The following is a 21,647-nucleotide window of genomic DNA, read 5'->3' as shown; positions in this document are numbered from 1 at the left end:
TGTCATCAAAAGTATAAGTATGCTTATTTTACAAATTATATATATGTTTATCCATTTTCAAATGATTTCTTAAATATTAATTAAAATAAATACAATTATATGGGCTTTATATCGGCCATCAGACACCATGCTTGCCAAGATATCGGCATCGGGTGTCAAAAAGAAAATCATCAAATATTGTCCAAAAAACAATATCAGTTGACCTCTAGTGAGGGTATTCATGAAAAACAGATGCATAGATCTGGTGCTGTGAATCTGAGCTGGGTCAAGAAGGACAAAAGGTGCAGCACTTACAGCTCTCGATCTCCAGCGTGCAGTTCTGCTCATCCAGCGGGTATCGCCTCAGGTCCATCATACAGGCCGCAGTGGTGGTGATCCTGAATGCAGAGCAGAGACAGAGGACTGTGGAGATTACTGACGCTTCTCAAGGACAAGAGCAGCCTTCCTCCCTCATCTACAGCAGCGCAGCACGCTCACATCCACACATACAAACGGGCTGCAGATCTGTCTTTAAAATACCTTCCTGTTGCTCAAACAGTGGAGAACAGTGTCAGCTACACCAAGGTCATGGGTTTGAATCCCAGGAAGTGCATTAGCTGATAAATTGTGTACGTTCCATGCAATGCAAGTAGCTTTTGATAAAAGTGTCTGCCAAATGTAAGTACATTGTATAATGAGCAGATATTAATTTTAACACAATCTTGAGTGGACAACCAACGTCCTTGTTACCTGAAGAAATACAATCCTCTGAGTCGGACCCAACTGCAGCAGCAAAGCCATTCTCACAAAAAATGGAAACCAGGTCTAGAAGCTACAGTTCAATAGATGCCTCTGAACTTCATGTGGGTTGTTAAAACTTAATCTGAAGAACTACTTATTTTTAACAGTTTAGCACACAACTCAATTCAAAATCCTTTTGCTTGAAGTCTCCAATGGACGTCTCCTTTTACTTTTTCTTCTTCTTCTTTTTTTTTATGAAATAATCTCTTATTTATTTCAATTTCAATCAAATGATCAATAATACAGTAATATTGTGAAATACTGTATTATTATAATTTAAAACAGCTTGTTTTCTATGTGAATACATTGTAAAGTGTAATGTATTTCTGTGATGCTCCGCTGTATTTTCAGCATCATTCCTCCAGTCTTCAGTGTCACATGATCTTCAGAAATCATGAAAAATGATGATTTACTGCTCGAGAATCTTTGCTATGGCATGCTGCACAATATTTTTGTGAAAACTGTGAAACATTTCCTTTTGAAATATCATGAAGTATATATAACATCAATATTATACATATATACAAATTATAAATATAAATCTTTTTACTTTTTATTTTAATAAATAATTTTATATTTCTACCCAGTTCTACTCAGTTTTGTATATATATATATTTTTCCATGTAGGTTATGGTTTATTATGGAGAACAAGCCTCATCTCTTTCTTTGTTCACCAAGACAACATTTGGGGTCAGTCAGATGTGAAAGAAATTCATATTTTTTTGTATGAAGGCTGCATTAAATTGATTAAGCAAGACATTAAAGACATTTATAATGTAACAAAAAAAGAATCTGTTCCAAATAAATTCTCCTCTTTTTGTTTTAATGTAAAGCAGCAATTTTTGGATTTTTGTGGGTTGCAATTTTTACCGTATAGAGTTCTGTTTTGTCTCTTTGTTCCCGGTCATAAATCAGCATGCTAAAAACATCAATACTCCTGAGGTTCCTACTGCATCGTCCCACAATCACAGTTCCACGGGAAGCACTGGAAGAACTGGGAGCTCTGGGAAATCAGGAAATCAGGCCAAGATGGCAGAGGTAAAAATAACAGGCTATTTATAGGTCACTACATCATCAGCAAAAGTCTCAGTGCATTTAGGTGTCTAAGAGATGGATGGATGAGAGTCATTGGTCCATCTATCCATTGAGCTTTGGTGTTTCTGGAAGCGTGTCATTGGAAAGCATTTGAGGTGGAGTTGATCAGCGTCTTTCTCTTTCTCTCTTGATTCCACCATCCCTTCTTACCATCTCTAAACCCTCTCTTCTTCTCATTCTCCATTGTCCATCTTTCTTTCACTACATACAACACGTTATTTTTCTCTGTGTTGGTATGGGGTCCATTTATGACACTAAGTTGAATCATCAATAAGCTTGAATGATGACATTTATTCAGCACACGCTCAGTTCAGTTTTCCATCTAAGTACAATTGATTAGACATTACTGTTCAAAAGTCTGGGGTCATTTTTTAAATAAATGAATGTTTTATTCATCAAGGATACATTAAGCATGAAGGGACAGTAATGGCATTTATAATGCTACAAATAAATGCTGTGTGTTCTTTTGAACTTTCTATTCATCTGTGAATCAAAAATGTTTCTTGAGCAGCAAATCATCATATTATTCTGATTTCTGAAGATCATGTGACACTGAAGACTGGAGGAATGATGCTGAAAATACAGATTTGATCACAGGAATAAATTACATTTTAACAGATATTCATACAGAAAAAACTTATTTTAAATTGTAAAAATATGTAACAGTTTTTACTGTAGTTTTTATCAAATAAATGCAGCCGTGATGACCTGAAGAGACTTAATTATATACATATATATTTAGTTTGAAGAAAATATATAATAAGGTATACTTTCTGTTTAAAGTTTTGATGCTTTTGAATCATATAATGGTAATAATGAACACTATTTAATCAATAGTTTTGTCTAGTTGTGGATTTGCTTTGAACAATTATAATTTAAGTGCCACTTAAAACTTTTCCTTTAAACATGCATTATCCCTGAGAGAAAAAATAAGAATTAGTACGATATAAAGTAGAATGCAAAGGAACAAATCCATATTTTAAAAAAAATGACATTATAACCTAGATGTGTTTTTTCATCATGGGGGGCTAATATGATTTATTTGTCAGGTGTTATTATTGCCCCCAACCACTCCAAACACTAATTTCTATTCAAAGTGATATAATGATATATATTGCTGAAAACATATGTTCATTGTACTAAAAGATGGTAGGTGTATTTTTAGCAGTTAGGAAGAAAACGTAAACAGATTTTGCCCCAGTCTCTCTATTTCTCTGCTCTCCGTCTCACTGTGACCTGCTGCTTACTGCTTGATTTGTATCCGCTTGAAGAGGGCTTGGCTCAATATATTAAGAGCAGAAGGAAGCTAGGCCTGGCCCTCACTGGTTTAGTGCCGCTTAACGCCTGTGGCAGCTTGTATCAGCTTGAAAAGGGTCTGAGGAATAAAAGTCAGAGCTGTTTACTCTCTAGTGCTGCTAGACTGCTACTTCCCTGCATTGAAACCCACCAACGCCGAGGTCTTCTCATCCACATGCATTCAAGAGTGATCTCTTTATCAACACACTGGACTTCATCTATCCATCTATCACTGGTGGGCCGCAGCGCTATGGTTTCCCAGCGCACCGCACAGGTTCATGTAAGGCTTGGGTACAGACCCCAAGGCAGCATGTGTACCTTTATTCCAAACGACCTTGTTTACTAAGGCTTGTGCTGAAGCACACCATGCAGGGGTCTGACTAAATTACATTATGATGGTGGAGACAGGATGAGATGGAAACACAGCAGCTAATGTGGTAGTCCTGAATTGGATCAAGGATTTTGCATATAAAACTACTGGAATATGATTTTACTGGAATGTGATTCAATAATAATCTTCAGCCAAATGTCTTCTTTTAAAAGAGGTCTTAAGTTGAGTTAAGCATTTATTGCTTTGTCGTAAATAAGCAAGCTTTATTATAGTTTAACTTAGAAAATTTCATTTTCAGGTCTATGCTGAAAAAGTGGTTAACAGGTAAAACAAAAAGGGTCATAACTATTCAATAAATACCATAAAATATTAAATAATAAAATATTATATAAGAATAATAAATGAAAACAACATCAAACTTAAATATGGTAAATTTCATTGAAATAATAATAATAATAAAATCTGTCATTTTTTACCACAACGTGAACAGTTGAAAAATAGTTTCTATATGGTTTAAGGGAAGGGGCTAATGTCAACAGACATGGAAAGTTATTTGAGTGCACATACAGGCTAGGAATGTGTACTAGAAAGTGTTTCTGCATAGCATTAAAGATACCAGGGCCATTGGGTTTGATTCCCGAGAAATGCATGAACTGATAAAATGTGTACTTTGAATGCAGTTTAAGTTGCTTTTGATAAAAACATGTTCCAAATACAAAAAAAGTACATTAAATGAATATGCATATACTGACTAGGAATGTGCATTAAGAAAGTGTAAAGCACAGCATTAAAAATAGCAAGGTCATGGGTTGGATTCCCAGGAAATGCATGAACTGAAAAAAAAGTGTTTTGAATGCAATATAAGTTGCTTTGGATAAAAGCGTGTGTCAAATGCAAAAGAATATATATATATATATATATATATATATATATATATATATATATATATATATATATATATTAAAAAACATTCTCATAGGGAGGCAGAACAAGGACACGTGACATAAAGATCAGAGCATTTACTTTTATTTTACTTTAATATAGATTTATTTTGTGTTTCTGCGAGGCCACTATTCACAGAATCAGACATAAAAGTGTGAGAGAATGACATGGTATTGAAATCTGCTACCAGTTCAGCAATTTTCCTTGCAGTGAAGGAAATCCTATCTGAGATTTCCTGTTGTTGCTGGTATATTCACCTACCTTAACCTTAACACAGAAAGATGGCACAGTTATGCGTGATTACACAAACTAAAATAATGCCTGTTATAAATAGAAGCTGTCCTATTCTGTCCTTAGACATCTTTAAGTCGCTGGGAAAAAAATAACACCAATGCACTTCACCTCCATATAATAGGCAACCTTTTCTGTAAATGAGAATTAATGATGATGTCTCCATTTTATTGTGTGGCTCATCCACTGTAAATGAGAAGGTAAACAGAAGACCTCTTCTTCTCTCAGTCACTATGTGTAGCAATTTAGATTTGCTTAAGTCTATTTTGTCCTAAATTAGTCAGCTGCATTTAGACAGAAGTGGCCCTAACTGCACTGTAACGCTTCTTAATTGGGCCTAGTACATAGCCTTGCTGAACACCTCATAGTGTGTGCTTAGTGAGTTATGCTGTGTACTATAACGCTATGAATGGGACACATCACAACACAAAACTATACTCATTGGCTAAATTTACAACAAAACTTGCAGGAGTGAAGGCATACAAGTTTTTTTATCAGTCCATATGGAAACAGAGTATAGTTTAAAAAAGCAATACCCTTATGAAAATTAACCATGGTTTTAAATAAAACCAAAAGACCATGGTTATAACAGTTAAACCATAACCACAAATTAACCGTAGTTTTTCTACACTAACAGTATTTTAACAATGGCATTTGTAATAAAACTTTAATTATACAAATGGTAATAAATCCGCCAAACAAACAAAAAAAGAAGAAGAAAAACATGGTTACATAACTTTAATAAATCCATGGTTCATTTTCATAAGGGTAGGGTCAACACGATACGTTTTTGGGAAAGTACTAATCACTGGATTGAATGATACTAAGAGATTTGTTTGATTCATTCATTAGCATTTAAAATTAAAGAAATATAATTTGACATGCCAGTCTGGCAGTCTTTTTTGTGTTTAAGCAGATCAATTACTCTGCAACTGATTTTAAATCAACACTGTACAATGCATAAGAAAGTTTCTTGTAACTTTAAAGGCTACAAACAATGAAAGTTCAAGGTGAAACTAAATGAATATGAAAATATCTTTGGCATAATAATAGAAAATATTTTGACATTAGACTGTTCAAACAAGGACGACAGAGACTTCTAAGCTGTAACATGATTCACTTGTTGTATTATGACTCAGAAATTGTATTTAAGCCTGTGTATTTTTATCTCCTGGCCAGTGTTTGTGTTATTGGTTGAAGTCTTTAAGGAGCAAGATAATCAGATCTACCTGCCTGTGCTAAATTGTCAGACTGGGCTCTCTTAGACAGCTATAGAAGAGCACTGTTATTTTCTTCTTCTCCTGGTAATTGAGGAACATGCTTTGGCAGGCTTAGTGGAGCAGGGCACCCGAGGAACACGGACAACACACACACCCCAACTCATCTCAAACACACACTCCCATATGCATTTACAAACCCAGAAAGCCCATCTTCTTCTTACAATCTTTTGTGTCAAACTGCAACCGAGCAGAGAATCGCACTAAATTTCGGATGTCACATAAGAGGATGCTCTATTACTGCCTTCTCCACACATGCTCACACACACACACACACACAGACGCTGTCTCACTTGCGAAGGTCTCCATTGACAAAGTAGCGTGCTGGCAGTCCCAGCAACAATGTTCTGCAGGCCAGGTCACGGCACTCTCACACATTCCCATCAATGTTTCATCATGTGCATTTAGTGTTTCTCCATGCAGTTTGTTATGTAAAAATAGCTTATGTAAGTGGGCACTTACATAATGAAGCATTGTGAATTCTATTTATTGATTATGGTCGCCTTAATAACAGTGAATTATCTGCTGCAATGCAGATTTTTAGTTTTTAAGCACTCTTCTGATAAGGACACTGCTGTCAGGCTGAGGAACAGAACGCACAATGCACAGCTTTGGAATTAGCAACAACAATTTCATCCCTTCTAAACATAGACAGCGATGTTGAGTCATTTAATGCATCAGCAGCCAGGGAAAATAAAAACAGGGCGCAGAACACATTGTGGACACGTTATGTGGGTGGTTTGCAAATAGTTTGCACGGACAGAATGATGAGAGGAGTCAAACGTGATTACTGGTCGACAATGACAATGGCGATGACCTCACAGGACGCACCTTAATCCGTAGAGCACAGTGCCGTCGGGATGCAGGCGTATCATTCGGTTCTTGACTGTCACTCCGTGAACGAAGGATTTCTTATCGTTGAGGAAGTAGGTGTCAGGCACCCACAGCTGGTCAGCCACGCGGTTATCCAAGGTTAGATTCAGAGGGATCTCTGTGTACGACAAGCGCTTGTCTCGCCAAGCCTGCTGGAAATACATGGTCAGGGTGTAGTCCTAAAAAAACAGAGGAAATTTGGAGAAGATGAGATCATGAAGACTACTGGGAAATACAACATTCTTCCTATCCCTCTCTGTCCTCTCTCTGCATTTGGGTTTTAATGTCATGTTCAATTTTATGTTTCCAGGTATTTAAAGAAATATGGCCATGCATGAACATGCAACCATCACTATTTTTATATGTTTACAACATCAGTATTTAATATTAATATGACTGATGTTAATATTTAAAACTGATTAATATTTAAGTACGGTATTATTATTAATTTTTAAACACTGTAAAAATGTTACTTCAATGACCTTTTTTTTCCGTCTTAATGTATGTACAGTATACCATTCAAAAGGCTTTTTGTTTCTTTGTATGTATTGGAAATAAATATCTGCTCACCGAGAATGCATTTATTTGATCAGAAATACAGAAAAACAGTAATGCTATAAAATGTTATTATACTATAAAATAATTATTTATATCTTAGTATATTTTAGAAATATTTTATCATGATAAATTGTTGCATAAGAAATATTTCTTATTATAATCAATGATGAAAACAGTTGTACTGCTTAATATTTTAGTAGAAACCATTTTTTTTGAGTATTCTTTGATGAATAGAAAATGCAATGAACAGCATTTGTGTGAAACCATTGGTAACATTATAAATGTCTTTACTGTCACTTTTGATTGATTTCACGCATGCTTGCTGATTAAAATGATTAATTCCTTAAAATAAAACAAACATTTAAATTAAATTTAAAATATCAGCGATATTATTTTTAAATGTAAATATTAATTTAAAATGCAAATATTGATTTAAAATGAAAATTTATTTAATTTGAAATAAATACATTTACTTCAATTATTTCATTGATTTAGATGTTACCACATAAAGCAAGTAATGTTTAGTTAATAATTTTTTGTCCCAATATCAGTGTCTCATCAAGATGCTTATAAAATAAGAGCTAATAACACTGTACCAATGACATATATTGTCTGTTTGATTAGTTACTAATTGTTGCTGAGCTGTTTTTATTAACATTCAGCATCTTTCAGATCATTAGTAAACAAATCCAGTGTAAACTCTGTAGGTGGTGTCAGGATCGCAGATGTGCCTTTTAATTTAACCCAGCTGATTGCTCACTAAAAACCACTTCGCTCACAAATCACTCAAGTCATTACAAGTTCATTTCGATTCGGATGTGACCACAAGTGATGATGTCCGAGGGTGTGAGATGTTTACTCATTAATTAGCCCATCCATTCCCACCCGTCTGACACATTCAGGCCGATATGTTGACGGGCTGATCAGCCAATCACAGAGAAGCATCAGCTGATGTCTAATGCTCATATATTTCTCATTTTAATTCTGTCCCATCCATTATTTTCTTATCCGCATGTTTTTAAGCATGCACTTTTCTCTTGCCTCCTGGGATGAAATGCCCCTGATTTTATCTAAGGGTTTGTTTCGGGAATGCTAGCCCCATATTTATCTCTCTGTGCTTCTCCAGCGGTGACCTGTGAGGGATCTCTTAAAACTGCCAATCGCCTTGTGCCAAAAATAACCAGCACACTTGATAAAGTTACTCTCAGGCATTAAAGAACCAAACCTCCCTCTGATTCAAAAACCAATGAAAGAACCAGCTGCGACTCACACTCTCCTGCATGTGCACATTCACTTCAGCATCAGCAAACACACGCTAAACACATCTGAACACACACACACCAATTCTCCATGAAACATCCTGTACACAAATATAGTTTTTGCACCACATTTCTGTTACTGAAAATAAGACTTGCTCATCTACTCTCATAATATCCTCTCATCTCCAACATTTGTCATTATGCGTAGAGGAGGTTAAGGATGGTGCTGAGCATCGACGCTCCCTCTGGAGAAGCGTCAGAGTCACTTCAGCAAACTCTTAAAGGGACAGTTCACCCAAAAATGAAAATGTGCCGATAATTTACTCCCTCTCGAGCTATAAAATGGAGGTGACTCTATCTCTTTAGCAGAACAGTGAAGAAGAAGCTGAATTCATGGACAATGGTGGTTTATTAAATGTAAGTCAATGGCTTCTGTCGTTTTGAATGTAAAAACGTATATCAAGGAACACAAAATACCAGTGACGCCTGACGATATATTGAGGTCTTATGAAGCGAAATGATCAGTCTGTGCAAGAAACTGAACATTATTTACAGCATTATTACCTGTAATCATGAGACTCAGACAAACGGTCCGCAGTGATGTCAGGTTCACGAACGAATCATTCTTTTGAACCGATTCTTTTTAGTGAACTGGATGAATCAAGCAGCACAGATCTACAAGTTACTCAATCAAAACTCACTTTCAGACGCCTGACAGTCACTCCGAATGGAAATGAGCCGAAATAGAAGCGTCTCTGATCCTGTGATGAATGAATCATTCAGTGCTCGTGAACTGAGGAAACAGTTCGACTCGGACCGAAGGCAGACGAGCTGCTGATGTTCACATGCATGAACCGAACACTTGAATGAAGGGCGAAAAAAAAGGTTTTTATGGTTTGTCTCACAACTGACTTAATTTCTTGTGTGCAACGAAACTGTTTAGTTACCAACTTCTTTCATAGAAGAAAGTAAGTTATACAGCTTTGGACTGACATTAGAGTGAGTAAATAATGCAAGTATTTAAATTTTAGGGTGAACTATCTGTTTAATAAAACCCTAATCATCATGTCTGCTTACTGAAACATTCTGGGAATAAATTTGCCTTGTGCATTTGTGTTGATAAACCTGATACAACCAAGAAATTTTTTAACATTTATAGAGACTGTAAGGGGAATTAAAAAAATAAATAAAAAAGCATAGAGAATAAGGCTACATCAAAACATCACTTCACAGGATGTGGAGAAGGAAATTCACCTACTAGTAAATTCACATCACTCCAGTACTTAAAGACGTTTGACTGAAATAAACAAGATTAAAATGATTTGAGGCTTGAGCATTTTTATTGAGTTTAATTAATCCCAGGTGTGGTTTGTATGCGGCTGTTTGCAGGTATAAAGTGCAACGGTTAAATTAGATAAAATACACATCTAATATAGCTAAATCAAATTTATTTTATTATTAATCAATGCAACTCTCTCCTTAGTGCTGTCTAATTTATTTGCATTATTACATGAATGAGTTATATACAAATATCTATTAAATGAAAGTATGGTCATGTATATTACATTACATTTATGAAGTAATGGGAATAAGTTTTCCCATTTATTCGCTCACACCTTTCCTGTCCTTGTGTTACAGTTGATAAAAAAAAAATATATTACTTTTGGGTTTTTTGTTATAAAAAATTGTAATAATCCGACCTGTGGACCACTTTAATCATGGTATGGAAAAGAGCAACATGAATATTCTGCTAATTATCTGCATTTGTGCTCCATGTAAGAAAGACCGTGTTTTGAACAGCATGAGGTTGGGTAAACTATCCATAAAGTTTTACATTTTGGAGGAACTAAGCCTTTGATAAAGAAAGATGATTTGCGCAGTTTTGATGATATTTATCCCAAATTATATTCCTCCATTCTGAGCTTTTTAAGCACAGCGTTCCAGTGAAGTACTACGGTGAAACAGGACTACATACAGCATATGCTGATGTTTTACAGTTATTAATCACAAAGACAAAAACTGGAGAAAAAAAAAAGACTGTAGGTTAACATTTTTAGGAAAAGAGGTTAAATATACGTTTTTTCTGAGCGGCGTGTGGATGCCAGTGTACAGAATGTGGAACACCTGGGCTTGAAACTTTCCTCTTGGCTTCAGTGCCAAATGTGAGCATAATTACTATGGTCACAGATGGTAGCAGATGCCTTTTTGGGCACTGTTTACTCTTCTTTGACTTCAATAGATCTCAAACCGAGATGCAAACACAAGGCTTCTGTAAGCTCACATGCAAACAAGTGGATTTATCACCATTTCTCTATTGCTAGAATCATGCATGAAAATAGAGGTGTTATTGATACATAATGGGTTATTGACAAAATAACTTGTTTTTACATTATTTCATATGATGAAAATTTGAAACATGTACTAGCTGTTCTTTTTTCAATCAATGCTATGCACCATAAAAGTATTTAGGTGCATAGAAAACAAGCATTAAATGATTTAGAAAGTATTCTTTCAAGTTCCACAGAAGAAAGTAAGTTACACTTTGGATCAACATGCAACTCTCCTTTTAAAAAGTTGTTTTGAGAAGCAGAGATGTTCTGCAAGAGTGAAAAAGCATCTGTTAGGTTGTGCTGTTTAATCATCGTTAACAGTGCTGAAATTTGCAAGTGCAAATTAATTTAATCAAGGACGTCTCTAAATCTGCAGCATAAATGTACTAATTAAGGGCGCATCGGTTATGAATTCTTTATGTGACATGAAAAATCGGCAACTAAAGAAATCTGGCTTGAGCAAGACGACACTTAAAAAAATACTTAAAAATACCAAACCAGGATGCAACACTTAGGATGAACTTATGATGTAACACTATGGTTTAGTTGATTAACATGGACAAGATTCTGTCAAAATTGCAAGAATTATTTGTGATAGTCTTGAAAGCATAGATAAGGAAGGAGAGAAAATTATGAATAAATAAATAAAAAATTACAAAGAAATTGCAAGTAACATCATTTTAAATCAATTAGAATTTCCTGTTTTAAAAGTACAATTAAATTTTATTTATTTATTTATTCATTTATTTATTTTTACAGTGATGTAAAAAATAAACAAACACATATATACCAAAACAAGGATGCAAATTTATCTTCCATTAAGCCATCACTCACTGCTGGATAGCTAGTTTGGGTCTTTTATTTTGTATTTATTGGTAAACGTCCCATAAATTAATTTTAATGATGATTTTTTTCTTACAATAACTTGTGTAGCAGGGTGGAATTGTGTGCTTGATCAATGCTTTCAACACTGTAATCGATTATTTGGAGTCTAGATCATGTTTTTTATTATTTTGCTTTAGAGCAAAGCCAATGTAAATGTCAGTTGCTTAATTGTTTTTCTCACAATAACATGCGTAACAGGGTGGAATCGTCATGCTTAATGAATGTTTACTTTGTTTTTATGGCTGCATAAATATGGTCTAGCTGGTTAACATCAACTATTTGGTCAAAATTGCAAGAATTATTTGGGATAGTATTGGAAGCATCAGTTAGAAAGAAGTGAAAAATAGAAGCGGATGCTCAAAACTTGCTAGTAATTTTTAGAAATAGTTGCAAAGCAACCGCAAGTAACACATCAAATTAAATGTGATTTTTTTGAAGAAGAAAAACTGGAATAGTGTTTTCTGTAAAAAATACTCTGTACTTCTAACAAAATGTGTTGTTAAAGGTATAATTTGGGTGCATAATGTTGGAAGAAGTACAAATCAAACCTAATGAACTGACTTGGCTTTCAGCAGAAAAAGCACACCAGATCTGAGAGACAAGCATACAAAGATAAAGTGGAGCATGCCAGCTCTTCAGATGGATATCCAGATCGATAGATCATATTGAGATTGTTAAAGGATGACACGACGTCATTTGTCAGGTCTCTCCCGTTGAGCTGACACTGAAGCAGAGGCTGCTGGGAGTTCTCCATGAAGCCTGTCACAACCCAAATCCAACACTCGTCACGTTCAGCACACATCCATCTCCACGGCACACAACAGAAGTCAGCAAAATTAACTGAACACAAAACAAAAGATGACTGTTTTCCAGGAATAAATGGCACTTTCCAAGAATAGGCTAGAGCATCTTTTAAACAGATAGTCAATGAAAGGAGGTGTTAACCGTTAACAGTAACACTTTACAATAAGGTTCCATTAGTTACTGTTAGTTACTGTATGAACTAATTTAATTTAATTTTAGTAATTCATAGTAAATGTTGAAATTAACATTAGCTAAGATTAAAAATGCTGTGGAAGCATTGTACATTCTTAGTTTATGTTAACTAAAGTAGTTAACTAATGAACCTTATTGTAAAGTGTTACCTGGTAACTTAAATAACTAAATTATGTTCCTCGACCTAAGACTGCAAATTATATTAACAATTATTTTTCTATTTATTTGATTTGAGGTTTGTAATTTTTGCCACTCTGTATGATCTATTTAAAATCATGTCTAAAATTATTAAACATTAGATAAACATGCAAATTACACTTGGGTAACAGGGTGGAATTGGGAGCTTGATCAATGCTTTCAACACTACAATCAATTATGTTGAGTCCAGATTATATTTAAACTGTAATTCATTACAATATTGTGTCACTCCCTAAAAAAGTAACTTGCTGTATACTTTTTACGTTACTTTTGCATTACTTTTTCTCAATATATAAACATTTTTTGCTAAATGTAAAAGCCCTTTCACACTGAAAGTAAAACTAATGAAGTCCATTCTGGACTGCATGAAGAATAGGATGCAGAAAGTAGAAGAAAGTTCGACACAAATGTCATGTTTATCTAAAGTCGTTTTACTTATTATTATAGTTGAATTGGATCATCGTATTGCAAGTTTCCATTTCACAGTTTTTATTTATTTTGAGGAATGCTGAATCTGTTTTTGTGCGATATGAGTAAATACATTTTCACATTTACTCTAGAAGAACTACTGTACTGTAAGAACTACACAACACGCTTTACTTATTTGAAAAAGTAACTCAGATATTTTCTTGTAAATTGAAAAGTAATGCATTACTTTACTAGTTACTTGAAAAAAAGTAATCTGATTACGTAACTTTTAATGCGTTTCCAAAAACACTCTTCAGAAGAGAACATAAATGCAAGTTGTGTAATTGTTAAATAACATGTCTTTATATAATATAATATCACATGTACAAGGCTTTTAATGTTTTTCTACAATAACTTGAGTAACAGGGTGGAACTGTCAAGCTTAATGAATGCAGTCAACACATCAGTCAATGCAGAAATTTAGAAAATTAAATTATTTGGCCTTAATAATGGTAAATCATGTGGTAACAGGGTTGAGTACAAAATGTTTATAATTAAACCGAGCTACTTCTTATTCTAGGCTAGTTTTCCATTTAAAAAAAAACATGGGATTTGTTCCTCTAATGCTTTAAATAAGTCATGAGGGACCAAAGTGTTTCTGCTCGTCCCTATTTGTGGAAAGTGCCAAATGAGGACTTGAGGAGATTGTGATGGAAAACGCTGATAACGGAGCACTTAACATCACCGCCGCCGTAGTCCCAGTGTCTCTCCAAATAAGAGAAACACCAGCACAGCTGCTGCGGAGCCGAAGACTTCATTAATCAGTCATGACAACGAAACCATGCGAAAGACTGGTAAAGCACAAGCCTCTGAAAATATTGTAGGTTGTTAGAGAGATGGACTTAAGATGCAGCGGTCACACCCGGGGTGCTGATAGCATGACTGCCCCGATTAGCCTTTATTCCCAACGGAGCGTTTTTTACAGCTACTTAAACACGTTTGATTTAACACCCCATCACAGGATGATATATTAACAGATCACACAAGCCAAATCTGTCACATTAACTTCACTTAATCTAAGCTCAAAACTGCAAGTGCCGTGATGAGGATGTTGATGACATGTTTGAAGATAAACGGTTGATGTCGAAGACGTGATTAAGTGGCAAAGTTTATTGCAAAGTCAGACAGACTCCAAACGCCAGGTGTTTCAAATTAATCTACAACTGAGTGCCTCTTCGCAGAATTGGCTTGGAAATTAGACTTTAATGTTGTTTATTTGATTCAACTTTTTTACGAAAACATTCCGTGTTTGATTTTTACAAATAAGCAGATGCTAGCAAACTTGTGCAAAGCATCGTCCTGCTTATTACATGCCTACTAAAACAATACATTTATTAAATTAATATCTTAAAGACCCCTCTAGTGAAAAATTAGGTTGCACAAGAAAATACAAATAACGATGAGCGTGCCACCACGGTTTATTCAAGAATTACTGAATATAGTAGATTTTTTTGTTGTTTTTTTTGTATTCTCATCATATGGACTATTTTAATGATGCATTTACTATCTTTCTATGCCTCGAATGTGGTCGTTTCATTGCTGTCTATGCAGGGTCAGGTTTCATCATAAATATCTTAATTTGTGTTCTGATGATGAACGTAGGTCTTATGGATTTGGAATGACATGAGGGTAAATAATAAATGACCAAATTTTCATTTTTGAAAATCTCCTTAATACAATATTGCCACTTGGGGTTGTGTAGCGTTTAGTACTTTAATTAAAGGGACAGTGCACCCAAAAATAAAAATCTGACATCATTTACTCACCCGTTAAGTTGTTCCAAACCTGTATGAGTTTCTTTCTTCTGTTAAGCATAAAAAATATGTTTTGAAGAATGTTGTAAACCAAACAGTCAACGGTACCTAGTTATACATATATATTGTATATATCTATACAGAAACTCAAACAGGTTTGGATCAACTTGGGGGTGTCCGAATGGTAAGATTTTCATTTTTGTATGCACTGTCCCTTTAAGTGAGTGAAATTGGAGCAGATAGTCTAAACTAATGCAAATGAGTAGGGGCGGGGACTAATTTGCATATTCATGATTCTGCGTATAATATATGAGGCAAGGGTGTAGAATTATATTCAAGCAATTTTAAAGCATTAATAAATTATTTCTTTGCAAAAAACCAAAAACCAAAGATTATCAAAGATGAGTTTACCGGGATACGTGATGACTGCATATATATTGTTTAATAAATTGACATTTTTAATATAAAAGAATAAAGACTAATAGACACGTGAAACTATCACAGCAATGTATGCAGTGAGTAGCCATGGACAATTTATAGCAGCCATTTAACATCAGTGTTTCTTAGTGCTGGTTAGTAACAGATTACATAATCAGATTCAATACATGTAATTACATTATATTACATTTTAAAATGCTCATATCAGATTACAGTCGCTTTTTTATGGATTACATGATTATCCACACAACGGCAGACAATTATTAATAATTTATTGATTGATCTTCTCTGTACAAGTTTGGGAAACCATGATGTAATATGATGTTTAATGCACTTCATGCTTCATGCAATGGAATATATTCTCTCTCTCTCTTTTGTTTGTCAATATTTTATATAATGCATTACCTAAAATCAATAATCTAGCAGATAACATTTCTAATTTCAATTTTTGTCATGCAATTTGAAACCAGGAATGGACTATAATTTGCAAGTATTTTTTGACTCCAGATTATATTTAACCATTTCTTTTGGCTTTAGAAAAATGCAGACATAAATGCCATTTGCTTCATTGTTGTCTTTATAATACCACATAGACAGACCGACCCATCTTTAAAAAATAACAATAATAAAAATAAAAGGTAGACTTCATAATCTGGGAATTATATTTGGGGATCCTTGGCATAAAAAAAAAATAATATTTTACAAATTTTATTAGTCATTATGCAACCATATATACATATACAGTATATATATATATACATATAGGACCACAGATGCAACACAGAAAAATATTAACCTAAAGGCTTTAGGTAAGCAGTTAAATAAATGCAAGCAAGATAAGACCAATAATAATTCAGTAAGCAACTATAACAATCAAGACAGCAGCTGCATTCTCTAAATATGTTTTCTTTAATCTTAAACATCTCAGACAAAGTCTAAAAGCAGTCGTGCTAGGTGCACGTTAACAGATCGTGCTGAATTATCAGCAGAAATTAGCGGAGAAGAAAAAAAGCCTGGCAAGGACTATAACAAGTTTCTCGGTAGAGTGAGATGTGCTGCAGATCTCATCAGTGTATGAAATTATAATACAAGCTGCTGCTGTCTGAGGGAACGTCATGTGACTTCACCCCTGCTCCTCTATTTCTGGCAGTAGCGTAATCAAACATGTAAGTAACTACACGGCACGACGTTAAGTACGAGAGAATCCATCAAAACACAAATCTGCAGCCTCGCTTTAAACAAAACCCATCGAAACAGAGATGAGCCCACATTAACCCCGTGGTTTCAGAGAAGGGTGGTGTAGTCATAGCAACAAACAGTAAAAATAACACTAAACAACACACTGTTTATCAGCTCGCAATTCAATAAACCTGGACTAAACAGACACTAACTGACTACAGCCAGAAATGAGCAACAATTACACACACTTGTACTAATTAAGTCGAGCGATCTAATTGAGTCTAAATTTGTCTTTTCATCCATTTGTTATTTCGCAGGCTATCATTGCACGGCCCTGCCTCTTATTCATGTAAGCAATTAATGCTTGTCAGGATAATGATACATATAAGGGCAATGTTTCCGCCCCGGTAATTATTTAGCCCATGAGCTAACACAAGCATGCTCCCATCTTTTTCTTTGAAGTGACTATTATGTTTTCAGAGAAAACCGTTCAACGTGTCCTCCGTCCCGTCCGTAAACAAAGGGCATTTCAAGTGTAATTTATGCGAGCAAGCCGGAGATGCACTCAGCCAGTGTGAAAAGTATGGGTGACAAACAGATCGATCAGAATCTCATAATATCCCATTTATATTACGCTTCCTCCAAACTCAAATGAGTCATCAGAAAGCGCCTGAGCCGGGGAGCACGGCCTGCGTTTGCTTCTTCTCCAAAAATAGCCCGCATTTTAATGTCAAGCAACGAAAACGCAACTCGCGTAGACTGGCCTCAAGATTTGCATTGCCAAACGACACGGGTGCCCTTCTTTGGCCACGTTTAAACACAGCGGATGCTCTTGTTTACATGCATGTGAAATAGCAGACAGGAGGAGATGAAGAGAAGGGGGCTGCTTCGTTTTTATATTAAAATGCTTGAAGCAAAGACACCTGGGGCATCACTGCCACTCCTAATTGAGAGATCATACATCTGTCTGAGATGCATGCATCGCGCTGGACTAATGAGACTGGTACGAGGCAGCAAAGAGTGTATAAGAGAGAGTGAGACATGATGCATGTTGGCTTTGAATGGAAATATCAGATACTAATGGCTGCAAGGCTCCCAGATCAACCCTGTCAATCCTTGGGATAGGGGAGGACCCTGTCGGCTGTAAGCTCAAGTGAAAATCCAATTTTGCTGGAGCTGCAGAAAACAAAGATTGTCATATTTTTTTTCTTTTTTTTTTTTTTTACTCTTGAGGATTCCAGAGCTCGGCCGAGCAAGCAACAAACCTGACAGATCTATAAAGGTGATCTGTAAGCACATCACTGCACTGTATGAAGCATCTGCTGTTATTTTTAAGTGCTATATATCTGTCGTTCATGATTAGTAAATGGAAAATCAAAATGCGTAGCATTCAGAAAATGGTGATGATCATCAAAGGTTGAAATACATTTTTTAAGAGTTGTTTTATTTTGCAATTAATTTTCAATGAGGTTTGCAATTTTATATAAAAATAATAATAATAATCACAAAAAATAATAATAATACAATAAAAAATAAATAAAACAGAAAATGTCCAATTAAATATCATCGTAAAGCTTGAAATAAATTTTTTAAGAGTTGTTTTATTTTGTAATCAATTTTCAATGAGTTTTGCAATTTTATAAAAAATTATATTAACAATAATAATAATAATAAAAACAAAAAATTTAAATAAAATAAAAATAATAATATAATAAAAAATAAATATAACCTAGAAAAATGAAAACATTTAATATAATTATACAGTGGGTTGGATGTAACAGGATTGAAGAATTAGCCTAATTAATCTATTAATTAGTAGTTTGGGACCAAACAGTTCTTGATCAACTTTAAATTTAAGAAAATGATTTGTTTTGTCATTCTTTATAAAAATAACATTGGCAGCGAGTCTGAAGTTCAAGATATGAAACCAATCCAAATCATGTTTTATGTCTGATTTTAATCGTTGGATACAGTCGAAAAGGCCAAAATCACATTTAAAGAGGGGGAGATAGATTGGTCTATATTTCTATGAATAGGTTAATAATGTTAAATATATTAATGAATTATAAATCCTATAATTTACCAAATATAGCCTATTTAATAGATATCATAACAAAAAAAAGATATCTGCCTATAATTATATTATATTATAAATAATAATACTAAATAATGGGGGAAAAGTTTGCTTTATTTGTGGAATATGATTTATAAGCACTTAAAAAATAAAACAAAACACATTTGTCCAATATCCCAGTAAACTGTAGCTGAAGAAATATTTTAAAGTTGAGGAAAAGTACAAAAAAATTATAATAATTTACAGAAATTGCTGTTTTATTTTAGGATTTTATTCATTTAAGTGACTCGACCAAACAGTTCTATGTCCATGGGATTTCTTGACCTTGATGGACAATGGCTGAAGCCCTGGTTCAAGCATCCACTCCAGGACAAACAGGTAAGATAATTCACACCATTCAAAGTTTAATGAAATTCCATTATAGATTTGATCATTTGCGTGCATGCACCACCTACAGCGCTATAAATATATGTGTGAACTCAGCTGGCAAAGGAGGCATGCTTTTGTTTTAAACATAGATTATAGTGAAGGAAATGTAGAGCTCCTGGCACAGGCCACTTCACCTTCATCGAGTTAAAAGGAGCGACTGGGAAATGAATTGAATGCAAACTCTATCACCCCCACTGAAATGATAAAGCTGCAATGAGTACGAGCCATAAATCTTTAATTTCACAGCCATGCATATTCGCCTGCAATTACATCCACCTCCGACAGAGGCTGCGCTTGCGCGAGATGAACTTTTCAGGGGTCCCCATCAACAGTATGTTGCTTTACATCACAGTTTCATGCATGAGCGTTTTAAAACAAAGATGCATCAATAAAAACGTCGATGGATACTGTTTATAGACGTGCATCTCCCAAAACCCCTCTCTATCGACAAAGAAACGCGTGGTTCGGTCAGCATCCGCCGCACGTGCTGTCTTTCTCCTTGAGAGGGCGACGCTCACCTTGAACTAGATGTGCGATTAAACCCAAGTCACAGCGTGTAAAGGTGCGTCCACGAACGTGCCTGTTTCTATCAAACAGCTGGGCATGAGACATGCGGAGCGCGTGCGGGTGCGCGTGCGAGTTCGCCAGTGCGCGTGTGTTTTGAATTCAAATGTCAGCAGCGAAATGCAGAGCAGATACCGCAGCATGCCAATGAACTTCTGCAGTTTCACATGTATTCATCATGTGTGAGCCACATCAGCTGGTGCGCCTCAAGTTAGCGTGCATACGCATTGCATTTTAACACAGGTACACATAACACCAATGGAAAACTGTTCCATGCAACATACCATGTTTACTTCGGATACCATGTCTATGCTGGCTATGTCTATATTCATCCCCACCGCCACAGGAGCGCCTGATGGAGAGAAAGGAAAAATTATTAAAAAGGAAATTGCATGCATGCACATAACCACACTTGAACCTTCAGGTACCTATAGATTGTACCAAATTACACTAAATGCATTCTATCATTAGAAACAGCATGTATTATATGTACATGAAACATCAGCACCCCAAATTCACGTGGCATTGCGCATGAAATTGTTGATTTGTTACAGCCACTGGAGGTGAAGGCACAAATGCAACTGCATGACTGACAAACGCTTCCTTCTATCGATAACAGCTTGAGCATCTTCTACGATGGACTCGTATGTGTGCGCGTGCATCAAAGGAGATTTTAAAGCATGCCATTTAATTTGCTGTCATGATGCAACAAAAGTTGCGATGCAAATCGAATCGATCCCCAAGTTAGCGTCCCTCTCTGGGAAAAGATAAAATGGCAAAATTGCAGGAAATAAACATGCGTTCATTTTTCTCAAGCATTGACATGCACGCCTGATCAGAGACTGGGATGAATGAACAAGGTTTGCATGGATAATTGGGCATGTTAGTGCGCGTGACAACCCAAATGCAACAATTATACGAATTTTACACATGCATTAGCTTACCTCCGAAATCTGGCCTCAGCCGAATGTCGTATCCTTTCATGAGTCTGTCCACGGTGTCTTTGACCACCGGCATGTTGCTCGGGTCTCTGCTACTGCAATAATATCACGAGATGTTCTTAAATTCTTCTTGCATCCAAAAACACAGCATTTTCTGTTCCGAAACGTCACATAATGCAACCCTACCTTTGCGCGCACGCCACGGCCACGATCAGCGGACATAAGAAGAAGATATGTGGGGTTTTTCCGATACTCTCCATTGCAACAGTTTTGATGGGTTATGGATGTGATGATGAAGACAGCGCACATCCAACTTACTGAAGCCAGTGCAGCGAAGGCAATGATCTGCGCATGCGCACACGCAGCTCCAGATCAAAGAGCAGCTCCTGATGATGCTGGATGAGCTGTTTCCATTGCGGGGGAAAAATTAAAGGGACGACTGAATAAACCAAGTCAAGAAGAAGAAGACATCAGGTGATCTTCATGCAGCATTTTCAGTCCTGTGTAAATGTGTAAGTTGATGGATTCCTGAAGGTGACACGAAGGGGTTTCAGTCATACTGAACTTAAGGTAGCCCGTCATAGTCTTTAAGGTCTCAAAATAAAGAGCGACTGAGAGTTTCTTCGCAATGTGTTTATTGTGAGAGAAACTGACGAAACATATTCAACACAGTACATTTAAAGAACAAA

General features: G+C 35.5%; 1 protein-coding gene across 3 annotated transcripts in view; it reads right to left on the bottom strand.

Annotated features, from left to right (window-relative positions):
• LOC132113478 (gamma-aminobutyric acid receptor subunit beta-2-like) overlaps positions 1-21,647 on the bottom strand; it is a 46,836-nt gene extending 25,189 nt beyond the window's left edge. The window contains exons 1-5 of one of the 3 annotated variants that reach the window (XM_059521254.1): positions 21,145-21,647; positions 20,962-21,053; positions 20,302-20,369; positions 6,844-7,064; positions 295-377 (exon numbers count right to left, since the gene is read on the bottom strand). In XM_059521254.1, coding sequence (XP_059377237.1) covers positions 295-377; positions 6,844-7,064; positions 20,302-20,369; positions 20,962-21,053; positions 21,145-21,218 — 538 coding nt within the window. In that variant the 5' untranslated portion in view covers positions 21,219-21,647. The remainder of the gene's footprint in view (positions 1-294; positions 378-6,843; positions 7,065-20,301; positions 20,370-20,961; positions 21,054-21,144) is intronic. The other 2 variants (XM_059521253.1, XM_059521252.1) reach the window with 2 other exon arrangements.

This window comes from Carassius carassius, chromosome 33 (assembly GCF_963082965.1).
Source record: "Carassius carassius chromosome 33, fCarCar2.1, whole genome shotgun sequence".
Taxonomy (NCBI): Eukaryota; Metazoa; Chordata; class Actinopteri; order Cypriniformes; family Cyprinidae; genus Carassius; species Carassius carassius.
The sequence above is the reverse complement of the archived record's forward strand: the minus strand, read 5'-3'. Positions and strand labels throughout refer to the sequence as shown.